At 42.7% G+C, this 21,936-nt stretch overlaps 1 protein-coding gene across 1 annotated transcript in view; it reads right to left on the bottom strand.

The window, feature by feature from the left end:
* LOC143769710 (alpha-2-macroglobulin-like protein 1) overlaps positions 1-21,936 on the bottom strand; it is a 321,408-nt gene that overhangs the window by 37,181 nt on the left and 262,291 nt on the right. The window contains exons 23-28 of the mRNA XM_077258496.1: positions 19,818-19,901; positions 19,536-19,712; positions 18,712-18,784; positions 4,419-4,575; positions 740-808; positions 140-302 (exon numbers count right to left, since the gene is read on the bottom strand). Coding sequence (XP_077114611.1) covers positions 140-302; positions 740-808; positions 4,419-4,575; positions 18,712-18,784; positions 19,536-19,712; positions 19,818-19,901 — 723 coding nt within the window. The remainder of the gene's footprint in view (positions 1-139; positions 303-739; positions 809-4,418; positions 4,576-18,711; positions 18,785-19,535; positions 19,713-19,817; positions 19,902-21,936) is intronic.

The following is a 21,936-nucleotide window of genomic DNA, read 5'->3' as shown; positions in this document are numbered from 1 at the left end:
ATTAGCTGGGTAGAAAGGCAAAATGAGCAATTGTACACAGTGTTATTTACTATGATGATTGTAATATATTAATAGGATAAAAACATTGATCTTAGTGCGTCTTTAATAGTAAATTTGTACATAAATTTCTTCTTTGCACCTTTTTTTACAATGCTCTGCTCCAGTTTCTCCAGGGCCTGTTGTCTCAGCTCGCTGTCTCCTGATAAGGTGAAGGCATATGCCAGAAGAGCCCACGTATGCATCGATTTAACACTGTTCACTGACAACCTAAGACAGCTCAGGGCATTTTCCACAATACTTCCCTAAACATGATACAAACAATAATGCACAATTTTCATAGACATCCTATCAAAGATATATAGTATAAAGCACGTTAACACGCACTGCTGGCACTGCAGAGTGCCTCTGACAGAGGAGAGATGACCAATCAACTGCATCTCTTGCCATTCATTTCTACAAGTGTTCTGCAATTTCCAGGCAATTTTCAGAACTCCTATAGAAATCAATAAAAAACTGTGCATGAGCGGCCACTTGTCCTGTGTCAGCGGTGTGTAACACAGCCCCATTCTGGAGATGGAAGGTCGGGTTCCTGTGGATATGCCAAATATATATATATATATATACACAGTGGCAATAACTTTTTAAGACTTTTTTTTAGAAATGAAAGATTTGTAACTCCTTAAAACTCCAATATTTTTTATAACCTAATAGTTTTGCAAATGAGCATAAAATTACTCACATTATAAACGCTGTGATGTTCAAGAAGAGCGATAGTGACGTGTGCCGTGCACGCAATCTCGCCATCTTCCTATAGTTAAAAAAAAAGTTTGGAAAACTTAGTTTTATCTTTAGGATTTGTCAGGACTACATGTAAGTGGGGACTCCAGTGAGTCCAAACATTTTCTTAAATTACACAACCTAGGGAGATAGTGAACCCATTGTAAGGCTATGTTCACTGTAGTAAAAATGCTACATTCAAAATACCCATTTTTCAGCGTTTTAACATTGTTTTTTTTTGGTGTAGATTTCTTGAGTCATTTTGCCTACATCATTTGTTTAATATTTAAAAAAAATAGTTTTAGTTATATTTGTAAAGAAAATTCTGCAAAAATGCTACAAAACATTACAGAATCTAAACTAAGCATTTTTGCAGTTTCCTTTTACTTTCTATGTTTGAAGAATGTTGAAAGAATTGTTTTACTGCAGAATTTAAAAAAAAAAAAAATACTGCAGTTTTCCAATTCAGTCAGGGAAAAAAAAACAAACGTGCTTGAGATTTTTGAAATCTCATAGCTTTTGGTGTTACTGTAAAATGCAGCTTTTAATTTGCACAAAAAATGCTGCAAAAAAAAAGCAAAAACACAATGTATGAACATAGCCCAAGCCAGAGTTTTTGAAGATCTCTAGAATCCCGCCTGAAGAAGGAGTCTCTGTGCTCTGAAAGCTTGCAAACATATATTATTTTCTGGTTAGCCAATAAAGGTACCACTCAGAGAATACTTTTGTCATCATTTGGCAGAAAAGTATTCACATTGATTTTTCTGGTTAACATGGTACCACAGTATAATTTGTTATTGTACATCATGAAGATCTCTAGGTAGTTCTAGGATCTGCTGGTTACGTCACATTACCTAAGAGAATCTGCTTTTCATCGCTCCCCCTCTCGTTTGGTATGCTGCATCACAGTTTCGGGGGCATGGCTTGATTCAAGCCCATTATTCATCCTTGCACTTGACTGACCATCATCATGATGCATTTATCACCCATCTACTACACTGGTGTGTTGTGTGCCATGGATGGAATATGTTAGTGTGTAGTGCACATTTGTCTGACTCTACAGCACTCACTGAAATTCCTTGATTGCATGCAGAATCCAACAAAAGCAAGCTGCAAGGGGTGGAAAAAAATCACTACATGTTGTTGGAAAGGAGAAGAGTAGATTTTCTGGAGCACACTTTGCTGTCTAAACAGGAAAACGTTAAGTGGAAGAAGAATAAGGATTGTCCGATAGTTTATGGAGGTGTGCGCCTTGCTGCAGGAGATAGAACTCAGCCAGTTGTGAAGATTTTTTAGAGACATCATGAACAGAGTTATTCACGTAAATTAGGGCAAATGTTTGAGATACTTTGCAATTTTATTTGGGAGATCAGACAACTCTAAAACAATCTGTGTGCGAATGTGTGTGTGTTGTAAGGTAGCTGACGGACACATAGTGGATGGGAGATACAGTATGTATGACAGAGGTCGTTGTTCTCTGTGATGTAAACCTGGAGTAATGCTCTAGTACACATAGTAGAAAGAGGGGTTAATAGGTCACGACAGGGCCGGGTTTAATGTGAGTAGTGAAGAGTTAGGGTAGGGTGGCTGCTTACCATATCTACACCTTTGAGTGTGGTTCATATTGTAAAATGGGACCTGTTTGTCACACATGTTTCTGTGTGGAAGTGTACAGACCTCCAGGATTGTGTGCCTTTGCTAAAGTACTAAGAAGCTGGACTCTAAGGGTACCGTCACACAGTACCATTTACATCGCTACGACGGCACGATTCGTGACGTCGCAGCGTCGTATGATTATCGCTCCAGCGTCGTAGACTGCGGTCACACGTTGCAATCACGGCGCTGGAGCGATGCCGAAGTCCCCGGGTAACCAGGGTAAACATCAGGTTACTAAGCGCAGGGCCGCGCTTAGTAACCCGATGTTTACCGTGGTTACCAGCGTAAAAGTAAAAAAAAACAAACAGTACATACTCACCATCTGATGTCCGTCAGGTCCCTTGCCGTCTGCTTCCTGCTCTGACTGAGATCCGGCCGTACAGTGAGAGCAGAGCGCAGCGGCGACGTCACCGCTGTGATCTGCTCTCACTTTCCGGCCGGCAGACAGTCAGAGCGGAAAGCAGTAGTACAGTATTTTCCCTTTCTGCCAAACATGATGTTTCTCATTAAAAACAGAATGCTCTATATCAGTTTCATCCATCCACAAAAAATTGTTCAAAAAGGCTTCTGGTATATGGGCAACAATGTTCGTTATGGAGAGTAGAGGCTTTCTCCATGCAGTCCTGTTGTGTAAACTATCGTTGTTCAGTGTCCTCCTGATTGTGGTCAAATTAACACTTATAGTAGCTAATGAAAGAGAAGACTTTAGTTGCTTACAGGTAACCTTGGGTTCCTCTGTGACCTTACCGACTATTATACGCCATTCTCTTGGAGTGGTCTTTCATGGTGGGGCACTCCTAGGTAAGGTGGTAATGATCTTTAATTGAATTACCTATCTTCAATTTAATTCTGATTTATTGTGGACTGGTGGAGGTAAAACCTCTTTATAGGTACTGTAGTTTTTTTAACCTTTTCCAGCCTAATAAGCATCAATAACTCCTCTTTTGAGGTCCTCAGATATGTAATTTGTTTGTGCCATGACTTAATTCCACAAAAGATATGTTGTGAAATCAAACTTTGATTCTTGTTCGCTAAATAAAACAGAATGCCCACTCACACCTTATTGTCACCCCATTGATTGAAAAGACAAGACTACATTTCACCTTCAAATTATCTGCTAATCCATCGAAAAGGTTCACATACATTTGTCACTAACACAGGTGATAGTGCATCGCTTTCGTCAGTTAAAAATGGCAAAATCTAATATTTTTTACTCATTTGTTTTATTTGGTTCTCTATTTTAAATTATAGGAATCGAGTAAAAATCTGATGTAGTTTTAGGTGAACAAATGAAAAGGAAAAAAATATCTAATGTTCACCTTCTGATATGTTCTGGTGTGAATAAAATATGGCTATAAGATATTTTAAAATCATTGCATTCTTGCTTTCTTTACATTTTACACAGTCTCCCAACTTTTTGGGACTCTAATGCACTACCATGAAGGAGGCATCTGATTGGCTGCAACTTTGTTCTGCAGCAGGTCAAAGACCCCAAATATACAGTCAATGTCATTAAGAACGATCTTCTGCATAAAGAACAAAAAGTAATGGCCCACATCAAGCCATGACCACAATATCATCAACTCTGGGATTCCATGAAAATATGGAAGGATTTGTGCCAGCCTACATCCCAGATCTGGTTTGTTCTGCAAGATTTTTGGAACAATTTCCCTGGCGACTTCTTTCAAAAACTGTGCGCAAATACAAGTATACCTAGAATAATGAATGCTGTTGTGAAAGAAGAAGGTGGTACACCAAATATTGATTTGATTTAGATTTTTTTGTGTCTCCATTCACTTTGCATTTTTGATGATTTTTGTTCATGGATAAAAAAATAAACTATTAACACTTTTTTTTTTTTTTTTAAGCATTCTTACTTTGCAGCACTTTTTCAAAACATTGTCTAAAACATGTGTACATTGTGGGTATGTATATGAATTGTGAACCTTTGTGTGTTAATACTTATAATTATAATCAATATTTACCTCTAGGTAATTGTTAAAGTAATTTCCTATGACTTCAAAGCAGCCATAAGGCAGTTGTTTCCTCTGCAGCCAATCCACGGAATCTTGAATGTCTTTCTCATCAATTGGAATGAACTTCTTCGCCCCATTGTAAGCCTTGACTACAAATGCAGTGACCCTTCAAGGAGAAAATTGCACATTTAAAGGAATTGTACAGGATTAGAACATCATATCTATCCTATCTGACCAAGCAGGGTTCACGGTAAGTAGTGAGGCACATTAAGGCTTTGAATTTGATCCATAAATCCAAATTAAAGCCTACCCCCATGATGCTTCCTTCAGGTAATATGGAGATAGCTTTTAATCTGGTAAGTTGTATTATTATGGAGTAATATTTTAAAGCTTTATGTCTTAAAATTGTTGAAATTGATTAGCTATCTATATATTACCCCTCGAAGCTCATGTCTTGGTGAACGGTGTCCTCTCAAAAACATTTCCCTATTCAAAATGGGACACATCACGGTGGTCTCTTCTCACCCCTGATTTTTATAATCATTCTTAAACATTTCCTTTGATATAATTGATCAAATAACATATACAAACACTAAATTAGCTACATATGAAGGTGACATTTTTTTTTAACATAGATTGTAAACTCCTTTCCCAATCTAATGTTTAAGTTTAGATTTTTTACCATCCTATCAAATTTTAAAGTTAATCTTTGGAAATCGAAAGCTCTGAATATCTTGCCAACAATGTCCTTAATAAACTATCCCCCTGGACGAAGCATTACGCAAAACGCGCGTCGGGGACCCTTTACTGCGCTGCATTCCGAGGTAATACACCCATACCTTCCTTTATGCCTTTTACTATGCACTATATGCACCTTTTCTGTGCTGCACATTGTGTGGATTATTTTCCTTAGGACTATATGGTTCTCATTATGCACTATAGGCACTTTTTGCCATATATTATATTATTGTGTGGACCTTCTTTCCTTTGGGCTATGGCCCATATATATTGCTGCTAGGACTTTAAATGCCATATTAGGGTGCACTCGGCACATTAACACTTAGTTGTCTCAGCCCCTTCCTTGTCTCATAACACTGTAGCTTTATACCATATGTACATTTGGAGTATGCACTAATTACGTGCACACGTTATTAGCTCTTTTGCATGCATTGTATGTATTTGCTTCTAATTTACAAGATATTTACAAGATTGGGCTCTGTAGGTTATGTCATTTACCACCATGTAGGTGACTTATAGCTACATTGCTACTTTTTACCTTCTTGTTAAGGCATTCTTGGATCACTTGATTACCCATAGGATTTTGTGGTGTATTTCCTTATGCAGACAGTATATTCTGTCATATGTATCTCCACTGATTGATATTGGTTATTAGTTTTTGTTAGGTTTTTATCTTTTTGTGATTAATAAAATATAATTGTTTTTATTGGCATAAAGCTTCCTTTGCTTTTTTTGATGTACAATGTCCTTAATAAGTACACTAGAAGCCTCTAGGGTTGAGCGAAACGGATTGGTCAATTTCATAAGTCGCCGACTTTCGGCAAAGTCGGGTTTCGTGAAACCCGAGCCGATCACAGTGTGGGATCGGCCACGTGGTCAGCGATCTTCGCGCCAAAGTCGCGTTTCATATGACGCGTTCAGCGCCATTTCTCAGCCAATGAAGGTGGACGCAGAGTGTGGGCAGCGCGATGACATAGGTCTCAGTCCCCACCATCTTAGAGAAGGGCATTACAGTGATTGGCTTGCTTTCTGCGGCGTCACAGGGGCTATAAAGGGGCATGCACGCCGACCGCCATCTTACTTCTGCCGATCTCAGCATAGGGAGAGGTTGCTGCAGCTTCGTCAGAAGCAGGGATATTGTTAGGGAGGAAATATAAACCCCCAAACCGCTTGTGCTGTAGCGATTTCCACTGTCCAACACCACCTTTTCTTTGCAGGGACAGTGGAGGCTAGATTTCTGTGCATCAGCTCTGTAGCTTATAAGGCTCCCTGATAGCTGCATTGGTGTTTGTATGCCGCTGTGCAAACCAACTGCTTTTTTAAAAGCAAAAGTCCTGTTGCTCCTTTCTGCACAGTTCTATTGTTTCTTTGTTTGTCCACACTTTTGTGTGCAGCAGTCCTTTTTAGGGTATGTGCACACATCAGGATTTCTTGCAGAAATTTTCTGAAGAAAACCGGAAATTTTCTGCAAGAAATCCGCGTTTTTTTTTTTGCGTTTTTTTCCCGTTTTTTTTAGCATTTTGCAAGCGAAATTAGCTTGCAGAATGCTAAAGTTTTCCAAGCGATCTGTAGCATCGCTTTGAAAACTGACTGACAGTTTGGTCACACTTGTCAAACATACTGTTTGACAAGTGTGACCAACTTTTTACTATAGATGCTGCTTATGCAGCATCAATAGTAAAAAGATATCATGTTAAAAATAATAAAAAAAAAAAAAAAATGGTTATACTCACCCTCTGCAGACAGCCGATCTCCTCAGCAGCGTCTGTTCCAATAGATGGTGTGGTGCAGGACCTTCGATGACGTTGCGGTCACGTGACCGCGACGTCATCGCAGGTCCTTTACCACACCATCTATAGGAACGGAAGCTGCAGCGTGCACTTGAGAGGCGGGAAGACTCCGGGGGCCATCGAAGGTGAGTATATGACTATTTTTTATTTTAATTCTTTTTTTTTTACCAATTATACGGTGCCCAGTCCGTGGAGGAGAGTCTCCTCTCCTCCACCCTGGGTACCAACCGCACATGATCTGCTCACTTCCCGCATGGTGGGCACAGCCACATGCGGAAAGTAAGCAGATCAATGCATTCCTAGGTGTGCGGAATCCCCGCAATTCCGCAAATTTAATGAACATGTTGCTTTTTTTTTGGCGATGCGATTTTTTCGCGGAAAAAAATGCAACATTTGCACAAGAAATGCGGAATACACTTAAAATAATGGGAGGCATTTGTAAGCATTTTTTTCGCATTTTTATCACGTTTTAATAGCGAAAAAACACGAAAAAAACGCGAAAAATACTGAACGTGTGCACATGGCCTTACTGCTGGCTGCCATACTTGTCCTGAGATCATTGTAGGGAGATTGTAATTGTAGCACAGTCCCTTTTTATTTTTTTATATATCTGCTAGCCGCTGTCTGCCACTGAAGCTGTGTAGTGTAATACAGTGGGCCTGATTTTTTCCGCATTCTCCCACACATAAAAAGGGAGTTTTATATTGCCCCTGAGTGCATCTGCGTCAGTCCTGTTTGTGGCATATCTGTCAGCCACTTTTTGACACTGAAACTGTGTAGTGTAATACAGTGGGCCTGATTTTTTTCTGCATTCTCCCACACATAAAAAAGGAGTTTTATATTGCCACTGAGTGCATCTGCGTCAGTCCTGTTTGTGGCATATCTGTCAGCCACTTTCTGACACTGAAACTGTGTAGTGTAATACAGTGGGTCTGATTTTTTCCGCATTCTCCCACACATAAAAAGGGAGTTTTATATTGCCCCTGAGTGCATCTGCATCAGTCCTGTTTGTGGCATATCTGTCAGCCACTTTCTGACACTGAAACTGTGTAGTGTAATACAGTGGGCCTGATTTTTTCTGCATTCTCCCACACATAAAAAGGGAGTTTTATATTGGCACTGAGTGCATCTGCGTCAGTCCTGTTTGTGGCATATTTGTCAGCCACTTTCTGACACTGAAACTGTGTAGTGTAATACAGTGGGCCTGATTTTCCCAGCAGTCTCCCACACCTATAAAGGGAAATTTAAATTCACAACAAGTTTACGTACACCGTCTACCTGGTTTTACAGTACCATATAACGGTTGTTAGTTTGGTTACATTTTTCCAAGAATGAGGAAATCTGGTGGAAGAGGTCGTGGCCGTAGGCGGTCATTGCCAGCTGGTAATGATGGTAGTGGTGGTGGTCGTGGAGCATCAGGTGGTCATGGGAAAAGCAATATAGCACCAAAGTCTCGAGTTGTTGAGCCAGCGTCATCGTCTGGCTACACAAGGCCTCGAACGCTCCCTTTTTTGGGAGTAGGAAAACCGCTTTTAAAGCCGAAGCAGCAGGAAAAAGTTTTGGCTTTCCTTGCTGACTCTGCCTCTAGCTCTTTCGCCTCCTCTTCAGAAAGTGCAAAATAGCAGCGCGTCGTCAGTGGATGCCCCCAGTCAGGAACAAGTCGCTTCCTTGTGTCCTTCACCCAAAGCAAAAGTGAAGGATGCGGCAGGTGACGCTACAGTTAACTCCATGGAGCTCTTTACACATACCGTGACTGGGTTAGAAAGGGAAATAGTTCACAGCCCATTACAAGATGAATCGGACATGGAGTGCACAGATGCACAGCCACAGCTAGATTATTATGCTGTTCCATTGACTCAGATCACAACATTGCCCTCGCAGTGTACTGAGCCAGAATCTGACCCTGATGAGACTATGGTGCCCCGTCCCGAACGCTATAGCACCGGCTTACATGGTGACACAGAGGAAAGTGCACAGGACATAGAAGAGGAGGTGATAGATGACCCAGTTGTTGACCCCGATTGGCAGCCATTGGGGGAACAGGGTGCTGCTGGCAGTAGCTCTGAAGCGGAGGAGGAGGAGCTGCAGCAGGCATCAACATCGCAACAGGTTCCATCTGCCAGGCCCGTATGTGGCCAAAAACGTGTGTCCAAACCAAAAACAGTTGTAGGACAGCGTGGCCATCCGGTTAAAGTAGCACAGTGTGCAATGCCTGAAAAGGTATTCGATAGTAGGAAGAGTGCAGTCTGGCAATTTTTTAACCAAGATCCGAATTATCAGTGCAAAGAGATCTGTAAGAAATGCTCAAGGACCTTTAGCAGAGGTCAGAATGTCAAAAATTTAAATACAAGTTGCATGCATAGACATTTAACCACCATGCACTTGCAAGCCTGGACTAACTACCAAAAGTCCCGTAACGTTGTTACCGCTCACAATGAAGCTAGTCAGAAACGCTACATTCCTTCCCTCACTGTAAGCCCACCGGTTACGACACTACCTACAGCAAATGTGGAGTTATCGTCGCAAGGCCGAACCAGTCAGGGAATCACCAGCTTCTTGGTAGGAAACACTGTATGTAGGCCAACAGCAAGAATACCATCACCAACCCTCTCTCAGTCTGCCATGTCCACCCCTGCTAGTTCCACTATATGCAGCACTCCAGTCCAGCTCACCCTACAAGAGACTCTCGCTAGGAAAAGGAAGTACTCATCCTCTCATCCGCGTACACAGGGTTTGAACGCCCACATTGCTAGACTAATCTCATTAGAGATGATGCCCTACCAGTTGGTTGAAAGCGAAGCTTTCAAAGCCCCGATGGCCTACGCAGTACCACGCTATGACCTACCCAGTCGACACTTCTTTGCGAGCCATCCCAGCCCTCCACGAGCATGTGAAAGACCGCATTGTCCATGCACTCAGGCAATCTGTCAGTAGAAAGGTGCACCTCACAACAGATGCATTGACCAGTAGGCATGGCCAGGGACATTACGTGTCCATCACGGCACACTGGGTTAATGTGGTGGATGCAGGGTCCACAGGGGACAGCCATAGTGGGACAGTTCTGCCTAGCCCACGGTCTAGGAAACAGTTGGCTGTAGGCGTTCGCTACCCCTCCTACTCTTCCTCGTCGTCCAGCAGAAGCGATAGCTCATCCACAGACTGCAGTCGCACGACCACTTCATCCGCAGCTGCCATGTTGCACACGAGGTGTCCCATTATGGAACAGCTAGTGGTAAGCGTCAGCAGGCTGTGTTGGAAATGAAGTGTTTGGGCGACAACAGACACACTGCAGAAGTTCTGTCCGAATTCTTGCAGCAAGAAACTCAGTCATGGCTGGGCAGTGTACATCTTGAGGCAGGCAAGGTAGTCAGTGATAACGGAAGGAATTTTATGGCTGCCATAGCCCTTTCACAACTAAAACACATTCGTTGCCTGGCTCAAACCTTGAACCTGGTGGTGCAGTGGTTCCTGAAAAGTTATCCGGGGTTACCTGCCCTGCTCCTGAAGGTGCGAAGACTTTGCTCGCACATCCGCCGTTCACCCGTACTCTCCAGCCGTATGCAGAACCATCAGCGATCATTGAAGCTTCCCCAGCGCCGCCTAATAATCGACGTTGCAACAAGGTGGAACTCCACACTGCACATGCTTCAGAGACTGTGCGAACACAGGTGTGCTGTTATGTATTTGTGGGAGGATACACATACACGGGCAGGCAGTTGGAAGGCAGACATGGAGTTGTCAGGTGTGCAGTGGTCGAAGTTGCAAGACCTGTGTCAAGTCATTCAGTGTTTTGAGGAATGCACACGCCTGGTTAGTGCAGACGACGCCATCATAAGCATGAGCATCCCCCTAATGCATCTGCTGATGCGAAGTTTGACGCACATAAAGGAGCAGGCATCTGCAGCCGAGGACGAGGAAAGCCTTGATGACAGTTAGCCATTGTCTGGTCCGGGAAGTCTCCTGGACGAGGTGGCGGACGAAGAGGAGGACGAGGAGGATGATGGGGATGAATATTTATGGGAGGAGGAAGCTTCTCAGGGGGCAATAGAAACTGGTGGCGTTGCAAGCTCAGGTACAGGGTTTTTGAGGGAGACAAGTGATGTTGATTTGCCAGAAAGTGCTCCTCAACCCAGCACAAGCAGTGATTTGACACCTGGAACATTGGCCCACATGGCGGATTATGCCTTGCGCATCCTAAAAAGGGACCCCAGCATTATCAAAATGATGACCGATGACGATTACCGGTTGGCCTGCCTCCTGGATCCACGCTATAAAGGGAAATTGCAAAATATCATGCCACATGAGAACCTTGAGCAAATATTGGCTACCAAACAAGCAACTCTTGTAGACCGTTTGGTTCAGGCATTCCCAGCACACAGCGGTGGTGATGTTTCTCACACGAGCTGCAGGGGGCAACATGGCAGAGGTGTTAGAGGTGCACAAATCAGAAGTGGCATTGGACAGGGGTTTTATGACCAGGTTGTGGAGTGATTTCGCAATGACCGCAGACACGACAGGTACTGCAGCATCAATTCAAAGTGACTGGAGACAACATTTGTCCAGTATGGTTACTAACTATTTTTCCTCCCGTATCGATGTTCTCCCTCACACGCCATTCCCATTTGAATACTGGGCATCCAAAATAGACACCTGGCCAGAATTGGCAGAATATGCATTACAGGAGCTTGCTTGCCCAGCTGCTATTGTGCTATCAGATAGAGTCTTCAGTGCTGCTGGTTCAATACTGACCGAAAAAAGGACTCGTCTGGCTACCCAAAATGTTGATGATCTAACCTTCATTAAAATTAACCAATCATGGATTTCTAATTATTTTGCCACACCTTTCCCTGCTGACACCTAGCTTTCCTGTAAAAAGGTCTTGCTTTTGGACTCGTCTTACTGACTTCTCCAATTTCTGGATTTGCAGCTGCTGTATGTCCACCATAGGCCATTTTTACACCTCCCTAAATGGGCTGACTCCCCCCATGGAGCTGTGGTCACCACTTGGCGTAAACACCCGTGCGAGTGCCGTTTGCCTGAACAGGTGGGTGTGCCCACTTTTGGCTGACGGCACTGGTACAGGGTCCCTCATAGTACAATGAAGTGTCTCTGGCGGTGGTGGTGCACACCCAACGTCAGACACACCGTCGTAACATGAGGGGCCCTGGGCCAGTACCGCCGCCCATGAGAGAGTGTTCCCCCCAGCTCAAACAGTGCTCTACCACTTGCAAAATTAACTCTCACTGCTCCACCACTGTTTAGTCTGTGCTGTTAAATCCTTCAATGGCACTGCCAATACCAATTTGTTGACATGATTGTTGCTAGTAAAAATATTCAGGGGCCCTGTCCTACATTTACACCAGTTAATACTTTGCGCCAACTACCACTGTCTGCAAGTCAGCAGAGGAGCCAACCCCTGTACCTAGTTATGCAATCTGTTTATTTGTGAAATTTTTTTTTTTGCCAGACATTAACCTCACTTTATTATTTTGGCCTAATAACTGTGTCAGACACTCCTTACAGTTGTCCTCCACTGAACAAAGCTAGGCCGCCTGCGTACTCCTGTAACCTATTTTTAACTGCATTTTGCCTATTACTTTTTTGGCCCTACTAACTGTGCCTGCCCTTCGGTGCAATCGTCCTCCGCTGACCACACCAATGCTGCCTGTGTACCCCTGTAACCTATTTAAACCTGCATAGAGCCTACTTTTTTATTTTAGGTCTAGTAAGTCTGTCTGCGGTCCCTCCTTTCAATCGTCCTCTGCTGACCACACCAATGCTGCCTGTGTACACCTGTAACCTATTTAAACCTGCATAGAGCCTACTTTTTTATTTTAGGCCTAGTAAGTCTGCACCACTCCTTCCAATTGTCCTCCGCTGACCACACCAATGCTGCCTGTGTACCCCTGTAACCTTTTTTAAACTGCATTGAGCCAACTTTTTTGTTGAAGGCCTACTACCTGTGTCTGTCTGTGCCACTCAATACAGCTGTCCTCCTCTGAAAAAAGCTGAGCTTCAATTGTCAGTTTTTCAGCCTATAGGAATTTGAAAACTGCATTGGAGCTACTAGTTTGGTTGGGCCTACTAACGGTGTCTGCCGCTCCTTGGTGTTCTCCTGTATTTTTTTTCTGAGCTTCAATCTTCAGGCTTTCGGTCTATATTTTTAATATGAAACTGCATTTGGGATACTAGTTTGGTTGGGCCTACGGTGTCTGCCGCTCCTTGGTGTTGTCCTCCACTGAACAAAGCTGAGCTTCAATCTTCAGGCTTTTGGCCTATATCAGATATTAAACTGCCTTTGGCCTACTAATTTGGTTGGGGCCTGCTAACAGTGTCTGCCGCTCCTTGGTGTTCTCCCTGTTTTTTTTCCTGAGCTTCAATCCTCAGGCTTTCGGCCTATATCTTTAATATAAAAACTGCATTTGGGATACTAGTTTGGTTGTGCCTACTAACGGTGTCTGCCGCTCCTTGGTGTTGTCCTGTTTTGTTTTTTTTTCTGAGCTTCAATCTTCAGGCTTTCGGCCTATATTTTTAATTTGAAACTGCATTTGGGATACTAGTTTGGTTGGGCCTACTAACGGTGTCTGCCGCTCCTCGGTGTTGTCCTCCACTGAACAAAGCTGAGCTTCAATCTTCAGGCTTTCGGCCTATATCAGATATTAAACTGCCTTTGGCCTACTAGTTTGGTTGGGGCCTACTAACGGTGTCTGCCGCTCCTTGGTGTTGTCCTCCACTGAACAAAGCTGAGCTTCAATTTTCAGGCTTTCGGCCTATATTATCAGATATTAAACTGCATTTGGCCTACTAGTTTGGTTGGGCCCTACTAACTGTGTCTGCCGCTCCTTGGTGTTGTCCTCCACTGAACAAAGCTGAGCTTCAATCCTCAGGCTTTCGGCCTATATCAGATATTAAACTGCCTTTGGCCTACTAGTTTGGTTGGGGCCTGCTAACGGTGTCTGCTGCTCCTTGGTGTTCTCCTGTTTTTTTTTCCTGAGCTTCAATCCTCAGGCTTTCGGCCTATATTTTTAATATGAAACTGCATTTGGGATACTAGTTTGGTTGTGCCTACTAACGGTGTCTGCCGCTCCTTGGTGTTGTCCTCCACTTAACAAAGCTGAGCTTCAATCTTCAGGCTTTCGGCCTATATTTTTAATATGAAACTGCATTTGGCCTACTAGTTTGGTTGGGCACTACTAACGGTGTCTGCCGCTCCTTGGTGTTCTCCTGTTTTGTTTTTTTTCTGAGCTTCAATCTTCAGGCTTTCGGCCTATATTTTTAATATGAAACTGCATTTGGGATACTAATGCAGTTGGGCCTACTGACGGTGTCTGCCGCTCCTTGGTGTTGTCCTCCACTGAACAAAGCAGTGCCGCCTGTTTACTCCTGTTACCAATTTTGAACTTTATTTCGCCCACTTTATTATTTGGGCCTACTAACTGCGTCTGCCTCTCATTACAGTTGTCCTCCACTGAACAAAGCAATGCCGCCTGGTTAGTCCTGTTACCAATTTTGAACTGCATTTAGCCCACTTTATTAAATGGGCCTATTTCTGTGTTTCCTCCTCATCCTGCCCATTGCCCAGCCAGTGCTACATGAGTCTGCTGGTACATTGACCCAGACCACTACATTCCCCTTGCACTCTAAACAGCCAGAATCTGACCCTGCTGAAAGTCAGGTTCCCCTTCCCGCATACTATACCACCTTACACGGGGACAAAGAGGAAGGCGCAGATGAAAGTGCTGGTTCCTTCATCAGGTGGGGAGGGCATACTCGGTGACGTCACTGTCACAGGACCCCTCATAGTACGCAAAAGTGTCTCTGCCGGTGGGAGGCGCCCCTGCCGTCAAACACAACGCCGTACTTTGAGGGGCCCTGTGCCAGTGCCAATGCGAACGAGTGGGCTCCCCTGATTGCTCAGGATCACAGCACTTGCAAAGTTGAAATACTGACCTCTCCCTGCTCCACCTCCGTGACGTAGTCTGCATTTCCTGGGCCCATGAAAAACTTGAGCCAGCCCTACCCCCCACAACTTTAGCCAAATGCCCCCTAATTTTCAATGCCTAACTATTATTATAAGGTAAATTAAGATTCACAAGCTTAAGTGACACGAATTGATGTTTTTGACATTAAAATGGGCACTGTAGGTGTTTTCCTGTCCTCCACTCACTGCTTACTTTGCTTCCCCATTGACTTACATTGGGTTTCGTTTTTCGGTCGATCCCGACTTTGCGCGATAATTGGCCGATTTCACTCGACTCGACTTTTGACTAAGTCGGGTTTCGCGAAACCCGACTCGATCCTAAAAAAGTAAAAGTCGCTCAACTCTAGAAGCCTCCTTTAGTCTCAGATGGGCCTCGAAATCACAAAAATGTCTAGGCATAAGCCTCTCTACAAGTGTTCAAGATACATTCAAGCTTAATTTTTAAATTTGCTGAAGTCTATACAAGTGGACTACAATCCATGGTCCAATAATATCAGTATGTAATTTGGCATATGTCTGATTACTAAAATTAACATATTACCTCTTATTTTATATCTTTTGGATATCCCTTATATCAATTGGTATTGCCATTTCCACTTTAAGCCCTGGATGCAAACTGAACAGAGCTTTACTTCTATTTTTTTACTTCCATTCCATGGGTGCCATACAACTAGAGATGGGCGGACACCTGGATGTTCAGGTCCGGAGGGTTCGGCTGAACAGTTACAAAAAGTTCAGGTTCAGGTACCAGAACCCCGTTCACTTGAATGGGGGGCCCAAGCATATGTTTGCCACGCTGTCATGTGCATGTGCGGCAAACACTGCTTCTGATTGGTGGTAAAATCATCACCGCCAGTCAGACAGACACAGTTCCCACACTGTCAAAAGACAGAGTGAGCCCGAAGCTGTGATCGAAGGTATAAAGTTTATCTCTGGTTACTGCTGTCGGCTGATGGGACTACTGCTCCCATCAGCCGATGCATGCTGTCGCTAATAACAGTGAGAGCAGGAGCGGCTGATGGCAGTATTCATCAGCCGGTACCCACACTGTAAATAAATAATTTAAAAAAATAGGCGTGGGTTCCCCTGTATTTTTGATAATCAGTTAGGCAAAACTCAAAGCTGCGAGCTGCAACCCTCAGCTGTCAGCAAGGCTGGTTATCAAGAATAGAGGGGTACCGACTTAGATTTATAAAATTATTTAAATAATTAATTTAAAAAAAATAACATGGGGTCCCCCCATTTTTAACAACCAGCCTTGCTAAAGCACACAGCTGGGGGCTGGTATTCTCAGGCTGGTAAGGCGAAATGTATATTGCCCCCTCAGCTGAAAAATAGCAGCCTGCAGCTTCCCGGAAAAGGGGCATCTGTTAGATGCACCAATTCTGGTGCTTTGCCCAGCTTTTCCTTGTAGCAGTGGCAAGTGAGGTTCATATTTGTGGGGTTGATGTCACCTTTGTATTGCCTGGAGACATCATGCCCACAGCTTAGTAATTAAGAGGCATCTATAAGACACCTCACCTATCCATTACTAATTCCCAATTTTTGAAAAAAATAACAAACACAGTTATACTCACCTAATGCCTAGTTCCATTGAATCCCTCGTCTTCTGTAATAAAACAAAAATTAAAAACAACAATTTCCCTTAGCTGTCCTTTGTTCTGTCCCACGCCATAATCCATGTGTGGGGGATAGACAGTTTTCAACCTGGATGGTGCCAAGATGTGACTGTCCTGGCTGAGAACCACTGGTGAATGAGCTGTTGCGAGTGCAGCATCAGTGACTAGTGGTGACGTCATCGAGGTTACTGTCGGTCACTGAGACTGTGTTCCCAGTCGGGCCCCTGAACTGTGGTGACCTCCCTCCTGTGAGATCACTGCTAGCACAGTGAGAAAAAGTCTCACGGTGCAGAGGTGAGATCACCGCAGTTCACTGGGAGAATTTCACTGCGGTGGACAATACAAAGGTGACATCAACCCCACAAATATCAACCCCACTTGTTACTGCTGCAGGACAATTGAAAAGAGCTGTGCAAAGTGCCAGAATTGGAACATCTCATAGATGCACCTTTTCTGAGCAGCTTCGGGCTGCTAACTTTAGGTTGGGGGGGTCAATATCCATGGCCCCTTGCCAGTCTAAGAATACCAGCCCCCAACTGTCTGCTTTAGCAAGGCTGGTTATCAAAAATGTGGTGGACCCCACACAGTTTTTTTTTATTATTTAGTTAAATAATTTAAAAAATCAGTGTGGGGACCCCTCTATTCTCGACAACCAGTCTTACTAAATCTGACAGCTGTGGGTTGCAGCCCCCAGCTGTGAGATTTGCCTGGCTGATTATCAAATATACAGGGGAACTCAAGCCATTTTTTAAAATTATTTAGCTACAGCGCAGGCGCCGGATGATGAATACTGCCAGAGCTGGACCTAAACTGTCAAACATCTTCTTGACTGCTTCATCATATTCTACAAGGGCAACTGCTGCTGCCACTTTAGCTAGACACTTGCCCAGCACATCTACCCATGCTTGTAAATGGAGTTGTATAGCTGTACTGTACTGTTGCTGGGAAGCGCACTCTTCTCAAAGTACACAAATATGAAACTGCACCCAATATATGGATATTTTTTCATGGTTTGTTGACAAGTCATTACCGAGTCCCTTTGAAAATAGCTATCCCGTTTTGGATCAGTAAATAAATGGATAATTTTTGGATGGCTTGATAAAATACCATTGTGATTGCTTATTCATTTTTCTAATAGCAAAGCTATTGCAGATGTAAAAAAAAGGGATATTTTTTTCACTCTCGGTTTAGAATGGATAGCTTCTTCACTTTTTTTGTTACCTAAATAAAGGGATAATTTTTTCAACTTTTGAAAATGCACCATTGTTTCTTCATTTAGAAAATTGGAACATAGGGATAATTTTTGCATGGCTTGTAAAGAATATATCTATCCAGAAAATGTATTGCTGTCTGCTAATCTGAAAATCTTGGAAAAATGTATTGTTTTTTCATTTAGCAAAGTCAAACCTCTTGATACTCCCCAATGATAATTTATAATTTTTGCTCGCCACCCTTGTGAAAAAAATATGACTTCTTCTGTTTGCACTGCCAATGTATAAACACTTGCAAGGCAGGTATCTGTCCCCCCCAAAAAAAATAATTGTTTGGACTTTTTTTTAATTAAAAAGTTACTTAAAAAGTCTGTAAGTGCTGTGTGTTGCTAAACAGGCTGTTGGTTACCCCAGCGGTTATCATCCATTTATATGCTGAAGTCACTTTGAGATTTTTATGGCTGTGTTTACATTGAAGAGCTCTAAAGGGGTTTGATACAGTTCTAGGAGACCTCAAAGTGTTACACATCATTTTTGGGCAATTAAAGGCTTAACAGCACTGGCAATATGCAGTGAATCAAATTTTGGGGAAAAATTTGCTGAACCTGGACAATTTCAATTTCAAAAGATTCGATCATCTCTACTTAATTGACTACTCTTTTTTTCTATAGTTGAATTTTACAAAAAAATGCATGTACTGCATTTCAGAGCTAGTACGCAACTGTATATTACATGGCTGTGTTGATGATGGCAATACGTTTGTCGTATATAACAAATGTCTGATGTAATCAAGACAAGTTTTTGGAAACAGTGACGCTGATTTATAAATAACTTCATTATATTATCACACTGTTCTTAATGAGGAGCTCAAAATACAAAAACCGAAGGAGTGAGACACAGAATAACTATCATTCCCAATGTTCTAATGTAAGCTCACTATAAATGTGCATTTTTCATACCTACCAAATATTTCCATCACCAGAAAACATTGCATAGGATCCATTTTCTACACTATGTGTGAGCTGTTTTTGGTAGCCTGTGGACAGAAAATATTTTACAGTCATACAAATAATATATTTTGTTATACAATTCATGCCTTTCTCAATCAAAACATGAATTTCTGCCAAAAGATTGATGCCTCAATGTAGTATTAAAAAGGCCTTTCAGCTCTCCTGTTACATCTGTTGTCATAAATACTTTTCTATTCTCTTAATAATAAAAATGCAGCTTTTGTGTTGTTTCTTTGTTATTACTCCTGAAAATGTAAGGAGACAATGACAACTGGGTGCCCATACTGTGTGGCAGTTTGACATGGTCATTACTGCCTGGACACTATCAGTCTGTGAGACATGTTTCATTCAGAAACGTAAGGATGCTTTCACATTGTTTTATTTTGTCACACACCAGGTGGCCCCATTGGGGCTTACATCCGAACCCCGAGCAAAACAAAATTCGGTTGGATGCGCCGATGTGGCTATAGACTATAATGGTGCGGACAGAGTGAACATGTGCTTTGTCGTACATTATTTTTGGCCGTATACGTCTACTGGAGATGGACACCCAGACAGAGTATACAGTAGTATATCTGCCTCCAGTATGCGTATATGTCCGTTTTGCAGTGGGATTTGGGGGTAAGCCTCGACGGGGCCAACTATCGTGTGACAAAGCGCAAAGTGAAAGCACCCTTATGATAACACTCAATTTTCCCCTTTTTCGTACATTTTGAGGAGAAATTGCAGAAGAATGACAACCATACTATGATATCATGCTTTAATCATGTCACTCACCTTTAGTCATTGCTTGTATAGCCTTAGATTTTGTTTCAGGTGTCAATTGTTCTGTACTCTCGAGACACTCCATTGTGGAAACATATCTTGTAAACTTTGCTAAATTCTGTTCTCCACATCCATCAGGCAAGTAGACCAGATCATCCAAATTAGGAATAACATTGGCCAGGAGATCACCTAGCAAGATATTATATAAATAATATAGAATAGTATATACAGTAGCATTATATTTCCCTTAAATGTAAGATTTTCCAAGATTGCTATTGTTGAAAAAGGACTCACCCATAATTATGATGTGCGCACGTTCAGAGCCTGGGACCAGTCTCGCTGGAACATCGATGTTAATAGCAATGTCCTCACTGCGGTCTTATAAGAGTAGAGATAAAACTAAAGTTAGAATTTTATCAGAGTCTGTCCTCATACCCCCAATAACCTGTAATGGGTCTTTCAGGTTTACATTTCTTACATCCATTTTATAGTACATCCCTGCATAGTATTGTATTTTAGCAATTAAATAACATTGGAAACGTGAACACACATGTGAATGAAGCCTTACGATTTACCTAAGGACAGGTTCACAAAAGCATTCAAGAAGTTGTCCACTACTATAACCTTTTTTTTTTTTTTTCATAAATCTTGCTATTATGGGCCAGTGAAAACATCTACTGTGTTTATTTTAGCAATATTACCTTTTATCATGCTGTAGCAGCACATTTTAGTGCTAGATTCAGCTCTCATGGGGTTAATCGACAACTTCCTTTCTCCTGAGTCATTGTGCTCTAATACTACAAGTTCCATGATGCATTGCACTGCTACTAAGCCTGAACCTAGCACACCCACTCCAAAACACACCCAAACCCCTCCCTCCTCTCCCTCCTCTAGCTTCAAAAAGATTTGTGATGTCATTTCTGTCCAACCTCCTCTTTTACATTTGTCCAACCCACACTCCATTACACACAGATAGAGGGATAGATAGATGGATAGATAGATAGATAGATAGATAGATACATACATACAGATATATCTATGTCTATTTCCATAGATATGTCCATATCCATGTTTCTAAACCCCTTCACCCCCTGGAGCTTTTTTGTTTTCGTTTATCGCTCCCCTTCTTTCCAGAGCCATAATTTTTCCGTCAGTATGGCCATGTGAGGGCTTATCTTTTGCAGAACAAGTTCTACTTTTGAACGCCATCATTGGTTTTAGCATGTCGTGTAGCAGAAAATGTGAAAAAAATTCAAAGTGCAATGAAATGGCAAAAAAAGTGCAATCCCACGCTTGTTTTTTGCTTGGCTTTTTGGCTAGGTTCACTAAATGCTAAGGCTGTGTGCACACTTTGCGGATCTGATTGCAGATCCGCAGCGTTTTTTGCCGCACGTGTAGTGTACAACCAATGTAAGTCTATGGGAGCCGCAGACTTGTGCACATGCTGCGGAAAAAGCCGCATCGAAACCGCACCAAGAACTGCATCAAAACCGCACCAAAAACTGTATCAAAACCGCACCAAAACTGCGAAACTGCACCAGGTTTTGATGCAGTTTTTGGTGCAGTTTTGATGCAGTTTTTGGTGCAGTTTTTATGCTTTTTTGGGTGCGGTTTATGCGCGGTTTTAATGCCGTTTTTGGAAATAAGTAAATAAACGGAAAATGTGCATGATTTGAATGGAAACATGCATGAAAAAACGGATTCCAAGGCCGGATTCATCATTTCACAGCTCAGTTTCATACTTTTTTTGCCGGATCCGTCGCTGTGCGTTTTTTCGCCGGACAGAAAAAACGTTCCTCTGTATGTGTTTTCCATCCGGCGGAAACAGCTTTTTTGACGGATCCAGCAAAAAACGGATGAAACTCTATGAAAAAAAGACGGATCCGTTGGAAAAAAATGGATCCGTTTTTTTCAAAACTCGCCGGATTGTGCCTCACGGCAAAAGCCTGATGTGTGAAAGCAGCCAAATATATGGATAGATACATCTATGTATCTATAGATATATCTATAGATAAATATATCTATAGATAGATATATCCATAGATATATAATAGAAAGGCCGATGTTTCTATAAGGCTACTTTCACACTTGCGTTTTTCGCAATCCGTCTTTTTGGGAAAAAAACGGATCCTGCAAATGTGCTCGCAGGATGCGTTTTTTACCCATAGACGTGTATTAGTGAAGGATCGCGACGGATGGCCACACGTCGCGTCCATCGTGCAACGGATGCGTCGTGTTTTGGCGGACCGTTGGCACATCCGTCACGTCTGCCATTTTCCACCGCGCATGCGCGGCCAAAACTCCGCCCCCTCCTCTCCAGACTTCAGAATGGGCAGCGGATGCGTTGAAAAACTGCATCCGCTGCCCACGACGTGCACAAATTTCACAACGTGCGTCGGTACGTCGGCCCAAC

The sequence above is a fragment of the Ranitomeya variabilis genome, chromosome 4 (assembly GCF_051348905.1).
Source record: "Ranitomeya variabilis isolate aRanVar5 chromosome 4, aRanVar5.hap1, whole genome shotgun sequence".
Classification (NCBI taxonomy): Eukaryota; Metazoa; Chordata; class Amphibia; order Anura; family Dendrobatidae; genus Ranitomeya; species Ranitomeya variabilis.
The sequence above is the reverse complement of the archived record's forward strand: the minus strand, read 5'-3'. Positions and strand labels throughout refer to the sequence as shown.